Genomic DNA, 20071 nt, shown 5'->3' with positions numbered 1-20071 from the left:
CAGCGGACCCCGGACACGTCGAGAGGGCTCTGTTGTGTGTGTGTATGTGTAGAAAACAAGCCGAGCTGGCAGTGCGTCTCCCATTGGCTTCGCGCGCTTCGAGGAGGCGTGGCCTCTCCTCATGAATAACCACTACTCCACCCACTCTCGTCATGGCAACATGCAAATTTAGCCGCTGCGCCGCTGGTGATTGGCGGGCGCCGCCTTGGCGGGCCCGGGGGCGGTGTCGGGGCGGAGAGCCGGGCAGGGAAGGGAAGATGGCGGCGGCGGAGCGGAGCAGATCCCCGGTTCCCGGGGGGTCCCCGGTGCCGGCCTGTATGTTCGCCCCGGAGCCCGGCTCCCCGGGCGGCCGGCCTCGCGTGGCGGCGGCCGCCTGTCCTCTCCGCGCAGCCTTCGACGGCGAGGACGGCGAGGCGCTCAACGGCGAGCCCGAGATCGACCTCACCAGTAAGGTAGGCCCGGCGGGGGGGCGGGCGGCGGCGAGCGCCATCACCCCGCCAGGCCCCCGCCGCTCTCCTCCTTGCCGGTCGGCCGTGAGCGGGGGGGCTGCCCCCGAGCCTGACCGCTCCCCTGCACCCCTCGCAGGAGAGCGGGAGCCCGCCTGCCTCCGCCGGGACGGGAGGCTCCCCTGAGCGCTCCGCCGGCCCCAGCATCACCTGGGCGGGCGGCAGAGCCAGAGGTGCCGTGTGGAGGCGGTCGGGAGAGGCGCAGCAAAGTTGTCCCGTACCCCGGCCGGGACTGGACGGGGCTGGCAGGCTGCTCCGCCCTGCGCCTTCCCCGCCTGGGCTGCTCGGGGGGAACGCCAGCCCGCAGCCGGTGTAGCAGCCTCAGGAAGCGCAGGGTTTGGAGCTGTCAGCTGCTGCAACGTCCCGCTGACGTTTGCTCTCCGCGCTGGGTCTCTGTAGTTATCTCTGCTGCCAGTTGTACTAGTTCCTGGGACTTTCTCCACAATCTTAAAAGGAGGTCAGAGCTTGTAACTTTTGAGCGCAAGAGCCCAGCGACAAGGATGCTTTGATCTTGCAAACAGGGTTAAGTCAACGCAGAAAAGGCTTGTTCACCTTTTGCAGCTCCTTTCTAGGATCCCAGTGACAAAACTGTGTGGTGGTCTTATTTCTGTCAGAACCATTCTCGCTTCCATCCTGCAGGAAGGTACATTGTAGTAATATGTGTGTGCCAGAGCCTGCCACAGACTTAGTTGCCTTCTGTCACTGTCTTCTATTTTTTTTCCAGTTGGCTGATCTCTTTAACTGTATGCCTTTTGCTGCCACAGGTTTGGTGTACTGTGGTGCTATCTCCCACTCTAAAGTCTCCTGAAAACTTCATTTGATCCACTTGTAATTATGTGATCCAGAAGTCAGCATAGCTGTTATTTCCTCCTAGTTTTCTGTCATGCCTCCTCTTCATGCTTCCAGCTTAAGTTGTTCCAGAGTCCTGGACTTTCTTGCCCTCTATGCACAGAGAAGGAAAGAGGAATTGTGTCTGTGGACATGGAAACCTTTTTCTTTTTAATGGCTATTTTACAGTATGGTACTGTATTAAAACAAATGTTACAAAGATATCTTGTAAGATAGTAAAGAACAGAAATCAAACCTGTAGTATCTATTGATCGTGCCTTAATGAGCTGGACAAGATTTTTATACAGGATGCCAATATTGATCTGTGCTTTGTCTTGGACGTGATTGCTGTGGAAGAGAGCCAAGGAGGATGCCAAGGACTGCATCATTGATTCTTGACAGCCAGGAACCTGACCAAAACTCCAGCAAAGAGAGAAGAGTGATTTTCTCCCACAAACTCCCATTTGTGGTGTCAGTCTGTCTTCCATTCCTAGAAATCTGGAGGTGCTGTGGAAGTGGTAGGTAAGCATTTTTTTGACCTTTATTAGAATTTACTTTTCCAGACAGCACTGTGCATCTGCTGTCTTTTCCCTGGACTTTTCATTCATCCCCACCTTGGATGAGAGCTGAAACTGTGAACTCTGCTCCATCTTTCTGAGTTAATCTACCACTGTGTGCTCAAAACAGCAATCCCATATGGTGAGAATGCAGTAGCTAACCTGACTGCCCCCCCAAGTCTTTTCTGTCCTCCCAGTTGAATTGTTCCACTCCAGTCCCTACTTAAAACGGGGACTCCCACTGCAATCAGTTTGTTTGATAGTTGCTAGTTCTGTCCTGGTCCTTCTGACCTACCTCTGGCTGTGTTAATACTTTTCCCTGGTCCTTTCCCTGTGTGTAAGGTGAACTCTTTTTAGAGAGGAACACTTTGGGATTCTGTTATCAAGTGCACCTTGTCAGCTGGTCAGGGGAACAGTTCTATTCATCAGCACAAATTCATTACCATGTTGATCTTAATGGATGTTTGTTTTTCCTTCAGTGCCAGCACACTGCAACAGCAATCAACTTTCAGGTCAAAAACCATAGCACACAAGGCTATTAGTGAGGCTGATACTTACTTTAGATCTACATTGACAACAGAACATAATGGCACCTGAACAATGTATGACTACAGGGCATAGAAAACAAAATATGACACTACAGAAGGTGCCTTTCCCCCAGCTCCTCGATGGCTGATGATGGCTTTCCAGCTGTGCAAAATGACAGGCTCCCTTTTTCCAGTAAAGGGCAGCACTGTGTACCAAACATAGGGTTTGCCCCTAATACTTACAGTTTGTCTGCCTCATGGAGGCAGGCAAAGCCACCTCTCCCCAGAGACTGGGAAGGGATTTGAGAGATGGCATTTCGACCTTGTGAGATGTTTCCTTCTGCTGTCTTAAGAATAAAACAATAACTGGTTGTCACTTTTTTGCCCTATAGGAAACCATGAGGTTGCTAGACTTGCATGGCTCCTACTGATAACTGCTCAGTGCCTGACAAAGTGGAAAGAACAAAAGTGGACATTTTTGACTTTGTGAAAGCCTCTTCAAAACATGCATTCATAGTGCAGGCATGGAGGGGTTGCTCAGAGGTGAAAAGCAATAAAAAAGCAGAGGAACCAAAATGGAGGGCTTCTCTTCGACCAAGGAGATGACCAAGGACAGGCTCTCTCCATCCAGGAAGCTGAAGAGATCTTCAAAACAGCACATCATGTGTTGCAGTGACCCAGGAAACCACACAGCTGGCTGGGGCTGTGACTGCAGAAATAGTTGTCAGAAATGCTGAGTGTCATTGGAAGGTGTGATCCATGAAAGCTCCTGTTTTATGTCCAGATACTTCTCTTGGTGTCCTACTGTGTCAGACAAGCTGTTGACTTCATGGGCTGTGGAGTAAACTTTGGAGGCAGTCTGCTGCTGGAACACCCTTCAAGAGCCTGTGCATGGCAGTGAAAGCAGCAGTGTGGGGGAACAGTGTTGTGGGCTGATATCAGTGAGCCTGTGCTGTTTGAGGCCCCCAGCCCTCCTGCCTGGCCAAGGAAAGGGTACAATGAGCTGCTGTGTGCCTTGGTACTTGCGACAGCACCCTGCCTGCTCACACTGCTGAAGCACTTGGACTCAGAAGAACAAAGCTGGTGATGAGATTTGAAGAAACTGAAGTTAGTTTGCCCTGCTCTGGTGGCCCCAGCTATTTTATTGATCTTTGTGTGTGTTACAGCCTGTTTAATAGATCTTTCTGAGTCTCTGGCTTGTGCTAGTGCACTGGCCTAAAGAGTGAGATTGTCTGCTGTGCATCCAGGTATTCCTGAAAGTACTTGCAGGGCAAAATGAGCCCTACACATCAAAACCCAGCCTTCCCTTCCTGCCCAGATTGAGCCTCTCAACAGTTGCTGATTTCTCTCTCAGTGCATTTACATCCAGTGGTTTCCCTCAAGAAGAAAATGAAACTAAAAGGAAAACAGAACTGAAAGAAAATTTAATAAAAGCAAAACTCATTCTTTTATAGCATGAAATAGAAAGACTGTGACCTTGCTGAGCAGAGTGCTTTGGTACACTTTGCAGACCACGCCAAGTAGTTGAAAGGCTTAGGTAGGGCATGTGTCCAAAAGGGGCACGTGAAGGTGATTGTATCTCTTGTAGCTGTCTGGCTCTTGCAGACACATGCCTGCTGTCTGGGACCCTTAACATCTGTGGAAAAAGTTGCTTTGGCAGCCTTAAACCTTCTAACCAGCACCTGCTGTCTGTGCTTCTGTCTCCAAGCATCATCACTATGGTTTTGGAAATCTGCTTCAACATTATTTGTGAGGGGTTGGGTTCCTTCACATTCTAGATTTCCAAAAAGGCCTTCATCAAGGGTGTAATAGTGGTGGTAAAGGCAGTTTCTCCTTGAAAACACATTGTGTTAACTCTGCTAAGCAAGTCAGGCTGTTTTGGGGCACATTAGGCAGACTTGAGGATGTTATTGTCAACTGCTCTAAACCATATGTTTTAGGCAAACATCTAATTTAGCACAGCTTTCAGTCTCAGTGCATAGTGAAGGGAAGTGCTTCTTTCTGGGTGTGATTTTTGGGACGTGTATGTAGGGACAGCTGTGGATGTCACTGAGTGTTGGCACAGGTGTGCCTACCCTTAGGGCTCTTGGTGGGTGTCAGCCTTTAATAACTTACTAAAAGTGCCTTTTTCACAGAAATCTGTATCAATTGCTACAGCTATCAGGCTACTGCCCTGGGATGCTCAGCCAGCAACAGATTTGTAACCATGGAGGCAGCCAGAGAGCAGGTAGAGTGGCTGATGGAGAGGTCTCCTTGGTCTGTCACTGCCATGCCACCATTGTGGCTGCTCTGTGCAAGTGTCCTCTGCTGTACTGTGTGAGCAGTGCAGGTTTCTGCCAGAAATGGTGCTGTTCCATTCTAGGAAAAATCATTCCTGAAGCATTCTCTTGTCCTCATTTCCTGCTTTGTTTCTGTTTTATTTTTTCATTCCCTTGATGTTCCTGCAGGGAAGGGCAAAGGAAGTTTGATTATTGCAATAGCTGCAGTCAAAGTTTGTTGGTAGCACAGCTGCTGGCCTACAAAACTGCAGCTCTCCACTGCTGAAACCTGCAGATGTGCTCATACAAATTGCTTTTGCATGTCTGCCCCTCAGCACCGTTGTGTAAAGTACCTAAAATTTGAAAATAATGCTTATTTGTGTTCTCTTCTTTCCTTCTGCCCCCTCAGAAAACAGAAGGGGACATCAAATATGTGAAAGACTTAAAAGATGCCCTGGATTTTGGTGCCCAAGTATTATCTGCAGTGAGGTCTGGTTGACTTTCTCTGGCTGTCCAGTCATGCTTCAGGGGAGCAGCAGCACTCTTTGCAGCAGAGATTGTGGTACCCAGCTAAGGAATTTCTGTGGAGAAAATATCTGCTCCCCTTTCTGTTTTCCTTGAATGAAAACATATTGGAGTGTTCACTTAAATGTGGCTTTTAAACACTGGTTACATCAAAATGAGATGCTTGGTATTCTTACTTGCTTTGAAGTGTATTTTCCTGCATAAATGAACTCTGAGCTCAGACAAACAACCTTATGCAGTCTCACAAGGAAGTAGCCGTCAGCAAAACTGGTTTAAAAAACAAAACCAAACCACCACAAAGTGGTCCTGGGAAAAGAGTCCTTATCTTTCAATAAAGCACATAGATTGATTGTAACTGAAGCTGGTTTTGAAATTGTTAGCCTGACATCTGCAAATAGGTATTCTTTTTTTTATTCCAGCTGGTGATGGTGAGTCCAACTTCAGAGCAGTATGACAGTTTGCTCCAGCAGATGTCAGAGAGGATTGATGAGGGATGTGGGGAGACCATCTATGTCATTGGACAAGGATCAGGTGAGTATAGCTTCCTCAGCAAAACAACAAAAAATTATTAAAATTATAAGAAAAACATGGTTCATCTAACTAGACTGCTGCTAAAGTTAATGCTTACTTTTCCAGAATGACTTGAAAATGTTCATAAAATATAGCAGAATATGTGGGACAGATTATTTTGTTTTATCCCTGCTGACAACTGTCTCATGTAGTGGAGCTAAATATATTTTTTTTATAAAATCATGCAAGTTCTTTTTTGGAAATAATGCACATCTTGTCTGAGCACACCAGGAAAAGACAAAGAATCTAAAATTATAACAACAGCTTTAGTACAGGTGTCTACAATGTCTGTGAAGGTCTTGTTCTGTCTGATTTTGTTCACTGCTCTGTTGGAAATAACATATTTTTACCCCACAGGAATTTATGATAGATACTTCACATAGCCAAAATATATGCTGCTGACTTTCTGTGGTAGTATGTGTCTGCTATGGAGGGAAAGGTTTTCCTTTGCTCGGCATGAGACCTTTACTGTCACATTAATTTGCGTGTGACTGCAGTCATTTGTCTTTGCAGATTTTAGCAGTTAGCATGGATTACATTTCTGTTCTTTTTGACAATTCGAGTATTTGCATCTGATGCTGGTAAAGGGCAAAGCATGCCCTTGCTTTGAAATAGAAATTTCTGAATATCAAATAAATGTCTATGGTTATCATAAGGCAAAAGACATGTTTCAAGAACACTGGATATCTACTGAATATGAAGTTGTCATGATCAGACATTTGCTGTGTTTGAGGAGGAGTATGAAACCATGCCAGGATTGGCTGAAATAATGGAGAGAGGTAGCTGTGTAACCCCAGAACTGTGTGATTTTTGGGTTTTCTTGGAGTTTTGTGAAGCAGCCAACATAGAGGAGAAGCCAGAATTAGATGGCCAGTGTTCATGCAGCCAGGGATTATTCTCTTCCCTCCAAGCAAGCTTCCCACATGTAGACTATATCCTTGGTGTTTGGGATAAGCACATCTGCAGTGGAGATCTAGCTAGTCAGGCTAGTACCTGCTTTCTTTTCTAGGATACCTTGTGAGAGTGTTAGCTGGCAGTTGTTGCAGTGATTCACTTAGAAATAGGCGTTTGTTTCTTAAAACATGCTGTTAAACTTCTGACTTCATTTTGGGTTGCAGTGTAGTAGAGGAAGATGGGGATATTTTCAACAGAGAAAGGATCTCGGTATCCCTACCACTGTCACTCCTTCTCATTCCCTTTTAGCATGTGTGATTTTGATCATCCCAGATACCCAACTCAGCTGACTGAGAAGCAATTGAAGACTGCCATAGGAAGATTATTAGTTCAGCAGTAGTGACCTTTCCCTTTCTCCCCTGGGTTTTGCTATCTCCTGTCCCCTACTTCTCGTTCCTCTTCTATAATCCAAGGCTTGTTTTAGTTTTCCTCAGTCTCAGCCAGTTTATGAGCCAGGTTGGAAATTGCCCAGTAACTCAGCTAGTTTCAGAGCTGGGCAGTAATTAAAATGCTGATAAGTTCATGCAAACTGCAGTTCCTGCTTACCAGCCGATGAGTCAGCCATGCATGTGAACATGTACACATGGCAATAACTTTGGTCATCCGGGTGCAGTGTGGCTCTCCACCTTTGTTTGTTGTTTTGTGGGCTTTTTTTACCCACAGAGGAGATTCTGGGGTCAAATCTGTGCACCTTCACAGCACCTGGATTGGGAAAGAGATAGTGATGGCCTTGACCCTGTCTAGATAGTTGCCACTGGCATGCTCTGTCAGCTCTTTGGCTTGGGTGAGCTGCTCAGAGGAAGCAGTGCCACATTTACTGGCTAATTGTGGTGATGCTTGACTCAGAGCTTTCCTTTTGTTAATGCTTTACCTCTTCTTGCAATGTGAGAGGAGATACTTTATCTGACTGAAGGACACAAAGTACCTTCAGTCGGTGAAGTAAGGGAATTAGACAGAAATGTGTTTTTGTTGCCAATTCCTACATATTTGCTTGTAAAGATTGTGAAGAAAGCTCTAGATTAAAGATGGTGGCTTTCTAGTGTCTTTTAGGACTTAGAGTGAAGACCATCCCTTTTTATTTTGGGCCAAGGGTGTTTATTCTGTGTACATGGCTGACACCTCCGGTCCACATATAAATCCCGATGGGTATGAAGGTCGCAGGCAGGATGACAATGCTCTGCCTGTTGCAAGGTGGTGCTCACTGCCTGCCTTTGTCTCCCCCACACCACACCAGATGGGACTGAGTACGGGCTGAGCGAGGCAGACATGGAGGCGTCCTATGCCACGTTGAAGAGCATGGCAGAGCAGATCGAGGCAGACGTGATCCTCCTGAGGGAGCACCAGGAGGCCGGGGGCAAGGTGCGCGACTACCTGGTTCGGAAACGTGTGGGTGACAACGACTTCCTGGAGGTCAGGTGAGGAGCCGGGTGGAGACAGGGTTAGTCAGCAACTCAGCTGCATTTTTACCCTGTGAACAGTGCGTGCTGCTGAGCCAGCAACGCCGCTTCAGGTCTGGGTGTTGGAGCTACCCAACAAAGGGAGTCGAGCTTGACCACTCCTTGCTGATGAAATTGCCTTTTTGTTGTTGTTGCTGTCTCTTTCGTGAGCAAACTGTTGGTGGAAATTTGCCTGTGTTCAGCAGAGGGCTGGGTGACAGCTGGCTGGCTCTCTGGGTGACAACCTCACAGCTGGGGGCATCTTTTAGTATGCTGGGTTGCCAGAGGACGTGTGCACGTGTGGCTGGTATGTATGTGTATATATGCACACTGCTGGAACACAATACTTTTGACAAAGGATCAAGTTTGTTGCTAGGCTGTGATGATCCAAGTCACATTTTAATGGACTATACTATCTTTATGTAACATGACTTGAGAGTCTGCCCAGACCTAGATGGAGAGGATTTCCAACATTTGCCAACAGCCATAATAGCCACATTGATCAAAGAAGGAGCTTGCTGTAGGACATGGCTTTCTCCTAAAATATTTCACTTTTTTTTTTAGCTTATCCTTTTCTGGGAACAACGATTTTAATTTTTGTGCTCTTCTTAGCGGTTGGTGCTGTTGCAACATAAGAAATGTGAGAAAGGCAGAGGTGTTCTATACCAAGTTGGGATTTAGTTTTCCTTTTGAATTGCCACACTGTTTATGTTGGATTGCAGAGACAAAGAGTTGGAATAGAGACTCTGTGTGGCATCAAGCAATGTCACATTCAGTTGACTATGTTATGGACACCCGTGACAGTGTTTCCACAGTCTTCCACATCCCAGTCCCCAGAGTCTGGGATCTCTGCTGTTAGTTAATAACTGTAAAAGAATCTCTGCTCTGCTTGTGAGGCTCTAACGTTTTTTAATCCCTGTTTGAAGGATGGGGAGCAAAAGCCAGTTATTTGCAGGAGCAGTGATGTTTGGGTTTTTTGGCTCACTTGTTCATTTGTTCAGGTACCATATTTTATCAGGCTCCTTCTCCTTTCCCCTGCAGGGTAGCAGTAGTTGGCAATGTGGACGCAGGGAAGAGCACCTTGCTGGGTGTCTTGACTCACGGCGAGTTAGACAACGGCCGGGGCTTTGCTCGGCAGAAGCTCTTCCGCCACAAGCACGAGATCGAGTCAGGCCGCACCAGCAGCGTGGGCAACGACATTCTGGGCTTCGACAGCGAGGGCAATGTGGTGAACAAACCTGACAGCCACGGTGGCAGCTTGGAATGGACAAAGATCTGTGAGAAATCCACCAAGGTCATTACTTTCATTGACCTGGCTGGTCACGAAAAATACCTGAAAACCACCGTCTTTGGCATGACCGGCCACTTGCCTGACTTCTGCATGCTTATGGTAGGTAGCAAGAAAGATGGACCATAGCAGCTGGAGTGGGGCTGTTCACAGCTTTAACAGTCTCGACTTCTTTCCTGTTGCAAAGTGTCTGTGGGTTTTGGAGGGAGGCAGCATCTCACAGGAAAGCAGAAGCCTCTGTGGCTATCTGTCCTGTACTGTGAGGCAAGTGCCCCAGAAATGTCAGTCCCAGACAGGCCCAAGGTTTGTGATTCTTGAAAATGGAAAGATTTCTGAATTTGAAAACTGAGGAGAAATGAGTCAGTCCTCTGCCAGTGTCCAGCAACATCTGAGATGAGCTGAGTCTGGTCATATGGCCCCAGTGGCGCATCTATAACTTAACCACAGTCTACTGCATGTCTGACACAAGGCCTTCTTGGTAATCCAGCTTACTGCAGCAGGAACGTTGACTTCCCTGTATTTTATATCCCTGGTGTAGGTTGGGAGTAATGCTGGGATTGTTGGAATGACCAAGGAGCACTTAGGCCTGGCGCTTGCACTTAACGTTCCTGTCTTTGTTGTGGTGACCAAGATTGACATGTGCCCTGCCAATATCCTGCAAGGTGAGTCTTACAGGCTCTCTCCAGGCCTGTTTCTTACCTTTGTGTGTTGCTGTCCTCTGCTTGGGTTCAGCAACTACTGATGGAAGAGAGCTGCTTAATCTGGTTCTGACTGCATTCTAAACACCTTCCAGAAATCTATCCTTTTCCCTTGCTCATTTTGCAGGTGGTTGACTTACACTCACCATGTCAAACTTACCCACTCTGGGGACTCAGCTTAGCAGCCCAAAAGTGTTTGCTACAAGGTTTTGCTTAATTGAGCTCTAAGAAAAGCAGCATACAGTTGGGGTTTGGGCTTTGCTTTCTCTCTGGATATTTAAACCTGGAGGGAAAGTCTGGAAGTTCTTTTGAAAGCTGCTTTCCTCCCTGCCCACAGTTTGAGTATGATCTTAAGCTGTGATCGCGCTTGATCTCCCCCTGCTGTTGGTGAAGGGGCAGCTGCTTGTTACCTCCTGCTCACCTGGGCACTTCTCAGGTATGCTGGCATAACTACAGCAGCTCCTTCCTCTTGTCTGAACAGCCAACTAACACTTAATAAATCATGGTTTAAAGCAGCTACATATGCAGGCTGTGGTAGCAGGATGGGAGGCAGGACTAGACACAAGCAGGGATGGCAATAAGTAGCTTGGGCTAGTGATTTTTTTCTCAGCAGAATTAAAAAAGTAACTCTAACCCCAGCAGTATCCCATTAACCCATGCATGATGCTTTTTGTGGGCTGTGACCTATTCTCACTTTTAAAATTCTCTTTAAGCATTTCTCATGCCTTCAGAAACATGCTGTGGTTAATTGGAGCAATGGGTTTTTTTGATAATCAGTCCTAAGAATCAGAGAAGTGAATGCTCCTGGTACTATCTGTAGTTCAGTGTATTATTATAAAAATCCTAAATATGTTTCAGGCAAATAGATGCATGTGATCAGAAGATAATCTGTTTATCTCTATAATAGATGTTTGGCAAAAGAAATGTAAGGCCTGACCATAAGATAATAACTGGGAAGCAAGGAGAACCTTTGGCTCAGCATGAGGAGAGAAGAGCTGCTCTTGGGAGAAGCTACTCCTATGACATGCTCTGTTTAAAGTAAATAGACTCAAGATTTGACTCAAGTATGTCTGTGAAGAGCAGATGGCCTGATTAGATGTTTGTGTTTCTATATCCAAAACATTACTTTCCCATAGGCAATCATTTGTTTACAAAAACCCATCTAATTGGATGACAATTGTAGAACATAAATGGTTTGCTCTTTTAAGCCCTTAGTACTTTTTTTCTGTTTTTTCTTTATTTATTGTCAGGCACTTTGTAGGAGGTTGATACTAGTGCATCAGGTAATGCCCCTGCAGGCTGCTGGATATGAGGCTTAGAAAATAAGTTAAAAAGAGGCAAAAGCTGAAAATTTGGAGCCACGAGATTTGTCCCAAAACACTAATTTCTGAATGTGGTCCACCCACATTGTCCTAATCTGTGATGATAATCTTTACCTCTTTCATGCTTCTCCAGCCTCCTATGGCAAGTTGACTCCCAGGGAAAATGTATTGAGGTTTGTTTGGTCAAAATTGATTTGCAATTAGCATATTCTCAAATATTTCTGTTACTGAGTCGTGATTTTCAATTAATACACTGTGAAAAATCCTTTCTAGAAAGAGGAAATACCTTGTAACTGCTTAAAGCTACTAATAGACAGCTACAAAATGTCCACTTCACAGCACTGCAAACTTGTCTGTCTGTTCATGTGTGGCGTCGCTTGGCAGCGGGCTAGCTGGCATGAAATAGAGGATGGAATGGCTCCTAAGTCCTGCCTGGGCTGCAGCAAACTCACAGTCTCACCTTTAGCCATCTTCTCCTGTCTTATCTGTGGCCAGAGCACCTGTCTCCCTGTGGGGAGAGACCCCACAAAGGTGATTTGTAAAGAGGGGAGATGCTGCCCTAACAATATTCATTTCACCCTTTAAGAAACCCTGAAGCTGTTACAGCGACTGCTGAAGTCCCCAGGGTGCAGGAAGATTCCCGTGCTGGTTCAGAGCAAGGATGATGTCATTGTAACAGCCTCCAACTTCAGCTCAGAGAGGTAACTGGAGTAGAGGAGAATGATTCTCTTTCAATCCTATGTGGAGACTGGGTGAGGAGATTCAGAGAATCCCATTGTCTAGATGTGTGAAGGTTGCATTTGCCATGTGGAGTGTGTTCATAAGAGTGTGTTGATTTTGAGGTTGACCTGCTTGTGTTCCCCTCTCTGAGGCAGAAATGAGAGGCTGCTTCTGGGCAGTCTGCAGAAGACAGCAGGGCATTTGGCTTCCTTCAGTCCTTTCTTCAGAACCTTACACCTTTTCCCAAATGTCTTTGGAAGGCAGAGGCAATGTTGCAGGTTTTCAAACATGGGGTGTTGTGCATCTGACTGCTTGCCAGGCTCTCCTTTCCTAGCACAGAATATTGAATTAGTCCCAAGATTTTGGATGTCTCCCTACATGTGGAAAGCCAGGTAGGAAAGTGAACTAACTCCATTTTCATCAATTTTCCTTTACAGGATGTGCCCAATTTTCCAGATTTCAAATGTTACTGGGGAGAATCTAGATTTGCTGAAGATGTTTCTTAATCTCTTGTCTCCACGGACCAGTTACAGGGAAGAAGAGCCAGCAGAATTCCAGATAGATGATACTTACTCTGTCCCGGTAAGGATCCTGGTGTTTGGAAGAATATTGTGTTCCCTTTTTTAGGCTGAAGCAGGTATCTTCTCTAGAGAGGAGAGTTCTAGAGCTCTTCTGCTGGCCTGGTAGAGTAGCCACAATTACTTTTTTTTCTTTTTTGGCATAGGGTGTAGGAACAGTTGTCTCTGGGACGACGCTGAGAGGCCTAATCAAGCTAAATGACACCCTGCTGCTGGGGCCAGATCCCCTTGGCAACTTCCTCCCTATTGCTGTCAAGTCCATCCACCGCAAGAGGATGCCCGTCAAGGAGGTGCGGGGAGGCCAGACTGCCTCCTTTGCCTTGAAGAAGGTGAAGTGATCCCCTCCAGACCCCCAGAGCAGGAACTGTCCTCCTAATTTTAGACTGTTCTAGAAGATCAGCTGCAGTAAGGCTGTTTCTGCAAACATCAGCTGCCTCATGTTGCAGTGGAATGGAATCCCATAGAACCTCTGTGGTTCCACATCCTGGTTTTTCCTCTTAGCAGCTGCCAGGGGATAGCAATGCCACTAGATAATGATGTTGGAGATATCTAAGAAAGTGGAGGAATTGCAAGAAAAGCCTCCTTTTGTTCTGGAACTGCATTAGTCGCCTGCACAGTGTATTTACACTACTCCACTTGGCTTGTAGGGTCAACTGCATGATTTGGGATTTAAAAATCAGCAAAATTTGATATGACTCCTCTTGCAAAAGGTTTCTGTCAATCTTCACTGATTTTAAGGGGATATAGTTTAACCTACACCATACTTCATGTGATCAGGCTTACAATGTTATATTAACAAACATCATGATTTATGAGAGATTTCCTTGGATAATTTGCAACCAGGATGTATGTTTTGCTTTTCAAGGATCAATGAGGTAAATGTGTCAAGTGTCCAGCATTTCCAGTACTCTAAAGCTTCCTTTAAACTTCAGCTGAATTTGATTTTTGCAACCTTTACATGATATCGTATACACAACATACAGTTCTGCAGCTCTTGCTTTGCCTTTTACTGGGTATGAGGTAGTATCTGTGAAATCCCTTAGGATTCTGCTGGATGCAGTCAGCCAGAGCGGCAGATTTCTTCCCCAGAGAATCATGCTAAGGTTTTTTGTGTCTCTGCTTTTCAGATCAAGCGTTCTTCCATCCGGAAAGGCATGGTAATGGTGTCACCCCGCCTGAATCCACAAGCGTCGTGGGAGTTTGAAGCAGAGATTCTGGTGCTCCATCACCCCACCACCATCAGCCCACGATACCAGGCCATGGGTACGTGTGTCAGTTTTGGATTGTCTTTGTTTCCCAGTGGTAGCATTTTGTATCTGATCTAGCCTAAGACAATTTTGCTCCTGATGTCTCTGCCAACCTGAATATATGCCGTAGTTCCTGGTTTTGCCTTTCCCAGCATTGTAGAAGTGAGAGGGAAGGGAGCTTACAGAGGAGAGTGGGGTGGCTATAAGGTAAAAAGGAGATGTGTGCTCTCAAATGTATCTGGAGCCTACCTGTGCTGTATCTCCATGGTGCAAAGATTCTTCACTTTCAAATGCTGATGGAAAGTGCTGATGGAAGTGCTGATGCTCATTTTGGGTCCTGTCCTCCAGCCCAGCTCCTTGGTGTGTAGGATTCTGTTGAGGGTGCTTCAGGAAAGGCAGGATTTGAAAGCAGCTGTTCTAGCTGATGTGCATGTTCTTTTTGGGGATGGAACAAAGGCAGCTGCATGACCCATACAGTCTTTGCTGTAGGGTAAGGAGCTGCCTCAGATGTGTCTCTGAAGCTCGTTCCACTAATGGGCCTGGCTGCTGAAAGCCTGCGTGCTTTACATTCACAGTGCATTGTGGCAGCATCCGTCAGACAGCCACGATTCTCAGCATGGACAAGGACTGCCTGCGCACAGGGGACAAGGCCACCGTGCACTTCCGCTTCATCAAAACCCCGGAGTATTTACACATAGACCAGCGGCTCGTCTTCCGGGAAGGCCGCACCAAAGCCGTGGGTACCATCACTAAGGTAAGGGCTCCCACGTCCCACCTGCTTCTACCCATTAGTGACTTCTTGCACTCAGAAGCCAGCAGGAGAATCCAGATAGCTCTGGAAGATTGAGGGAAGAGGTTGTTCTTCAACCACAAGCATCAGGCCTGACATGGGTCGAGGATGACTGATGTGCTTTGTCATGTGGAGGGTCTTTAGCTGGTGTGAATGAGGGAAGGTAAAGGGAGAGGCTGGGCCATATGCTGCTGATTCTTAAGGCTCAGTCTCTTTCTGACATCTTGTAGCTGCTCCATTTGAGTTATGTTGTGGAGGTTAGAGTGTCACCTCAGCCAAGTGGCCCTTTCCAAGGGTGGAAGATCAGTGGTCTAGGTTTCTTTGAACAGCTGCTACTGCTGCATCCTTCTCTTTGTGGTTATTTTTACAAATTCTCCAGAGGCTTTTTGTTAAAAAGCAGCATTGAACCTTGCCAGATCATCCTGGCTATTTTAATGCTGAGTTTGGCGATTTGCAATTTGCAGCTACTCCAGACCACCAATAACTCACCAATGAACTCCAAGCCACAGCAGATCAAGATGCAGTCAACAAAGAAGGGAGCTGTTACGAAACGAGAGGATGGTGTTCCCGCTGCTGGGATGGCAGCTGGAGGCCCAGCAGCTGTGGATGAGGCCCCCTCAACAGCTGCAGCACCACTAACACCTACTGCCCTGCAACCATTGGTAAGTGAGGAAAATACCATCTCTGTCTTAGCTGTTTATGTCATGGTTTCATCTATTGGAGGAAGGGTGCTCTAAAGCAGAACTATTATCCCCTCATACCTCGAACTCACCTTGCCACGGGAACAAATAGAAATATAAGTAGTCTCACAGCAGGAATCATAATTCTCTGATGTCTGGATGATTCCATGGCTGACCTTCCAGCAGACAGCAGCTCAGGGTACTGGGACAATTCAGGTTGGACCTCAGAAAGTGTCTAGTCTAACCTCCTGCTCTAAATAGGATTAGCTGTGAGGTCAGACCAGGTTGCTCAGGGTTTTATCCAGTCATGTCTTAAAAACCTCCCAAGGAGGAAGACTGTACAACGTCCCTTGGCAGTGTGTTTCACTGCTTTGACCATGTGCACAGTGAAGAGGTGTCTCTATATACCCAGTAGCTGAACTAATGAAACACATAACAACCAGTCACAGAACAAGTCTTCGATGTCTGAATGAGAGGTAGAATATCCCTACACTAGAGAAATTACAACCTAAGTATTAGATACAGGTCATCTGCCCTGTCGAAAAATAAGGATGGGGACATCCAAGAAGAAGGAAAGGCTTTAAATTTCTCTTTAGAGAAATTTATCCAGGTTGTTTTGTTGGTTAGAACTTCAGTTCAGCTTGTCCCTGGAGGATACCTAGTCTTTTACCTGGCCTGAAAGGAATGGAAACTCAATTCTCACTGCAGGCCTACTGATCAGCTTTATTACTGATAGAAGACAGGTCCTTTCCTTGGAGGGTACTTCCTCAGGAAGTGAAGGGTTCAGGAACCCACTCTGTCAAGTGACAGGGTGTTCCCCTTCTTAATTCTAGCTAGATTAGTTGCCATGGTCAAATCTCACCCTCTTGAGCCAGACTGCTCATCAAAGGGGGCCCCTAGCAGGGGTTCTCTCCCTCTGCATATGCCTGGGGCTTCACACCAGTCCTCACCTTATCCTTGTCTTTCTGTGGTGTCACTGTGGTTTTAAGTAGTGGTCCCAGCTTGCTCTTTGTTTCATCCCTCCCCCTGAGACTCTGAGTTGCTTTTGTTCTTGCTTATGTCTTCCTCTCTCTCCTTGCTGCGTCCCCTCAGCCTGCCCTGGATGAAGAGCCCCACAGCCGTGAGGGCAATAAGGTATTTGGCTGCTCAGAGAGAAACAGTGGGTTTCCTGAGGTTGGGAAAAGTCAGGTAGAGAGCCATGGTAGGGGGTGGGGGGGCTCTCCTTCAATTCTGTACAAAGTCAAGGGAGCCTGAGGCCTTGATTTCCTGTATCCTGAGCCCAACTGCAATGGCAGTTGCTGGCTCTCATGGGAGTGAAGCATTTAGAAATTTGGGAAATCAGTCTTCCCAGCTTGAGGGGCAAAACTTCCTGGTGCATGTGTCTCCTCCTTACCTCATGGTGTGTCTGTGTCCCTCCTGCCTTATCTCCTTCTTGCAGTGGTAGAAAGCTGTTCAGTCACAACTGCCCCGCTGCTGTCTGAATGTGTGTGTGATCCATCTGAATTCCGGCTGTGTTGATATCCCATCTGAGGGGTTGCTTTGCACTAAAGTCAGTCTTGTTTTCCAGTCAAAAGTTGGAGGCGGAGGCCGTCGACGTGGGGGTCAGCGCCATAAAGTGAAATCTCAGGGAGCCTGTGTGACTCCTGCCAGTGGCTGCTGAATTTCTTATTCCTCCTCTCTCTGAAGAATTCCTCCCCATCCCTTCATTTCTTATCCAAAAGATCCAGAGCAGCGTAAACCAAAACCCATCCCAGCTGATTGGCTGCAGAAGAATCGTCCCTCCTCCCTGCAGGAAGCGATGGAGAGGAGCATAATTTATAAGCTAATGAAGGTGATAAGACAGAGAACTGAGTAACTGACACCTTCCTCCTCCCCCTGTCGACACATTTTTGTACATCATGGGCTTAGTTTTTATTCTTATTAGTTTTTATTATATTTTGTGTGCATGAAGATGAGAGGGGAGTCTGGATAGAGCTGCAAAGAGCCAGTTAGTTGCCTCCCTCCTCCCTCACCCCTTTCTGTCCACAGGACTTGCTGCTCTCCCCTATTTGCTGTCTCAGATCCAGGGGTTATCAGATGCCAGAAATTTCAGACTTGCAAAGGTTAAAACAGGTTGTTTAGGATGGCTCCATGGAGCATCATTTCATCACCACTGTGGCCTTGTGCCAAATATGTTTTGGATTCCCTCCCTCTTAAACTATTTCTAAGTGGATTTAATTTAATGTTGTAATGACTGAAGTTTGAAGGAGATGGTGAGAAAGTTCCTTAGTTGGAGATCTAAGAGGGAAACAAATTGGAAAGCAGTTGTTGATGTTAAGTTCAGGGATCCTATGCTCAATATTCTCAAATAATGTTGAAAGCACTTAAAATTTTAACTAGCGACAGAGTTAAATGGGCAGACATTTACCCACCCAGTTCCCCTTCCCATTGTGCTGCTTTTCCTAGTGTTTGTTCAGTGCACATAGGAGCAAATCTTCCCTGCCTCCCAAGGCTGCAACAGCTCCACTGACAGTATTAACAACACTCAGTCCGTCCTTGAGCCAGAGAAAGCCTTCTCACCTCGGCGGACGGAGCTCACAGGTGGTAAGATACCTTTGGAACAGAGACACCAGGCTAACGTGACCTACCCTTGATTTTGTTTACTCCAAGATTTCCAAAACCTTTTTGGAACTCACTGGCCAAACTTTGCCATGGCAGAAGTAGGATTTGTCTTCTCCCCTCTTGGCCAAAGAGGGCAGTGACAAATTGGTACCAAATTTATAGAAGTGCTTTCAAGGTTGGAAGTACATGGTAATTTTTCTGATTTTCACTGAATTTTTTTAAAGATATTATTTTTCTTAATGAGAAATTCTGGCTTCTCCAAGAAGGCCCTGCAAGCACAGTTTACAAATTACTGTTAGAATGGTTTTTTAAACCATTTAATGAGTTTTTCAAGTGATTGATTCCCTGCTTATTTTGATCTCTTTTCTTCTAACCCTACCTCCTCCCTTGGCTCTGGTGAGGACAGGAATTATCCTCTGCCAGCTTGTGGTGAGCTCTGGGAGCAGGGTAGCATTTTGAGGAGGAGGTGGCATCCTCAGCAAATCATGGTTCCCCCCAGCAGGCGCGGTCAGGCTCGGTTTCTCTGAGGGATTCCTCCTCCAATGAAGGACTTTTATTTTAATCAGAGAGAGACTGCAAAGTTTCTGTCCCTCCTTAGCAGGTTGTTCCTGTTCCTCACTCTGTGTCACCTGTGTGGAGTTCATTCCAGCTCACCTTGTGGCTTGGGGTGGGCTTCCAGGCGGGCTGAGTGGCAGAGCGCATCTCCCGCTGCCAACACCAGCACTCCAAGAGCATTAAGCGGCACGGGAGAGGCAAGAAAGGTGGTTTGGAGAGCAGGATCCTTTGCCTTAGAGACTGCAATCGGTGGAAGGGGAGGTCAGACAGTCCTTTTCCAAGCTATGTGCCTAAATACCAGCACTCTCCTGGCGAGGGAGGAACTATAGGCGGCTACAACACTAATAGCACCCGCATTGTGAGGGGGTGTGAGGTGTGGCTAAGCAGGGCACCAGGGCCTGGCTTGTTTGTCTTCTGGCCCTGTAGCAGCATCAAACTGCACCTGATTTCACTGCCCTCTGCTTCTGAAGGGAGCAGGGAGCTCCAGGAGGTTTTCTCTTTCTCCATTCCTTGTGCTCCAAATGAAGGAGACTGCCGAGACTGAAAGAAGGTTCACTTCAATTTGTGCAAAGGAGGTGGTGTGATCTCTCTTTTGTGACCAGCATTTACAGATCACTCAGGCTGGTGTGATCTATAAAATAAATTTTAAAAAAGTTTGTTCCAAGTAAAAGTGTGTCTTCTTGATTTTTGTCCCTCTGGAAAACCAGGCTGAAATCCAGAGGAAGCAGGTTTGCCTGGCTCCAGATTCTTTTGCTGGCTACAAGAGGAGGCTGTGCTCATAGTGACAGCAGGGCAGGGCATGGCACAGCACAGGAGAGCTGCTGCTGAGCTTCTGCACAGCCCTGACAGGTTTTACTCTGGCCAAAATGAAGTGCACCTCAGTGGCAGAGTGGTAAAATGAGAACACGGGTGTGGTGTGAGCTGTGAGTGGGTGTGAAGAGCAGATCTAGCAAATCACTTGGGGCCAGCCCCACCAGAGAAACTCTGCTAAAGGATGCAGCATTAGCACAGCACTTTCAGTGCCTGCCTACTGTGCTTCCTGGGACATGCACCGCACCTGTTTCTGCAAATACAGTGGGACTCTCCAGGGTTTGCAAGGAGCCTTTTTCTTTCTCCTCAGTTGATCTCAGAGGGTCACAAAGGCTTTTTCTGCTCTGCACAGCCCTTGCATAGGTAAGTGTTGGGCTGTGGTAGCCAGAGCCGAGGCCCACACAGGCCTTCTCCTCCTGGAGAGGGCTGGTCCAGGGCCAGCAGAGAGCAAGCCTGGCCCTAGCATGGCCTTCTGGGGGAAGCTGCATGGGTATTCCTCAACATAAACCTTCCTCCAAGCCCAGGTTAGGCAGACAAGGTTGTGACCCTCCTCAAGCCAGTTCAGTTTCCCATTTTTCAGCCTTTTTTATGCACCAAGTTAACTTCCTCATGCTAAGGAAA

The 20071-nt window shown here is 46.8% G+C and overlaps 1 protein-coding gene across 3 annotated transcripts; it reads left to right on the top strand.

The window, feature by feature from the left end:
- The first annotated feature begins 257 nt into the window (after positions 1-257).
- On the top strand, positions 258-19310 carry GTPBP1 (GTP binding protein 1). 3 transcript variants are annotated; one of them, XM_036401606.2, is made up of 13 exons: positions 258-452; positions 5621-5732; positions 7960-8140; positions 9203-9551; positions 9988-10111; positions 12056-12170; positions 12627-12771; positions 12914-13096; positions 13895-14030; positions 14590-14768; positions 15269-15466; positions 16577-16618; positions 17052-19310. In XM_036401606.2, the coding sequence occupies exons 1-13, from the start codon at positions 258-260 to the stop codon at positions 17142-17144; spliced, it is 2052 nt and encodes a 683-aa protein (XP_036257499.1). In that variant the 3' UTR covers positions 17145-19310. The 3 variants fall into 3 exon arrangements, with proteins under 3 accessions (XP_036257499.1, XP_036257500.1, XP_036257501.1); XM_036401608.2 differs by lacking the exon at positions 258-452 and adding an exon at positions 463-1856 and having other exon boundaries at positions 2811-5732; XM_036401607.2 differs by lacking the exon at positions 16577-16618.
- The last annotated feature ends 761 nt before the right edge of the window (positions 19311-20071 follow it).

This window comes from Molothrus ater, chromosome 5, assembly GCF_012460135.2.
Source record: "Molothrus ater isolate BHLD 08-10-18 breed brown headed cowbird chromosome 5, BPBGC_Mater_1.1, whole genome shotgun sequence".
Classification (NCBI taxonomy): Eukaryota; Metazoa; Chordata; class Aves; order Passeriformes; family Icteridae; genus Molothrus; species Molothrus ater.
This window is presented reverse-complemented; position numbering and strand designations above follow the sequence as displayed.

Bases quoted from the DNA above. Each gene is read 5' to 3' on its own strand.
- GTPBP1 (XM_036401606.2), top strand. From the start codon at position 258: ATGGCGGCGGCGGAGCGGAGCAGATCCCCGGTTCCCGGGGGGTCCCCG. The intron at 10,112-12,055 runs GTGAGTCTTACA...TCACCCTTTAAG, and splicing joins CCCTGCCAATATCCTGCAAG to AAACCCTGAAGCTGTTACAG. The intron at 14,769-15,268 runs GTAAGGGCTCCC...TGCAATTTGCAG, and splicing joins CCGTGGGTACCATCACTAAG to CTACTCCAGACCACCAATAA.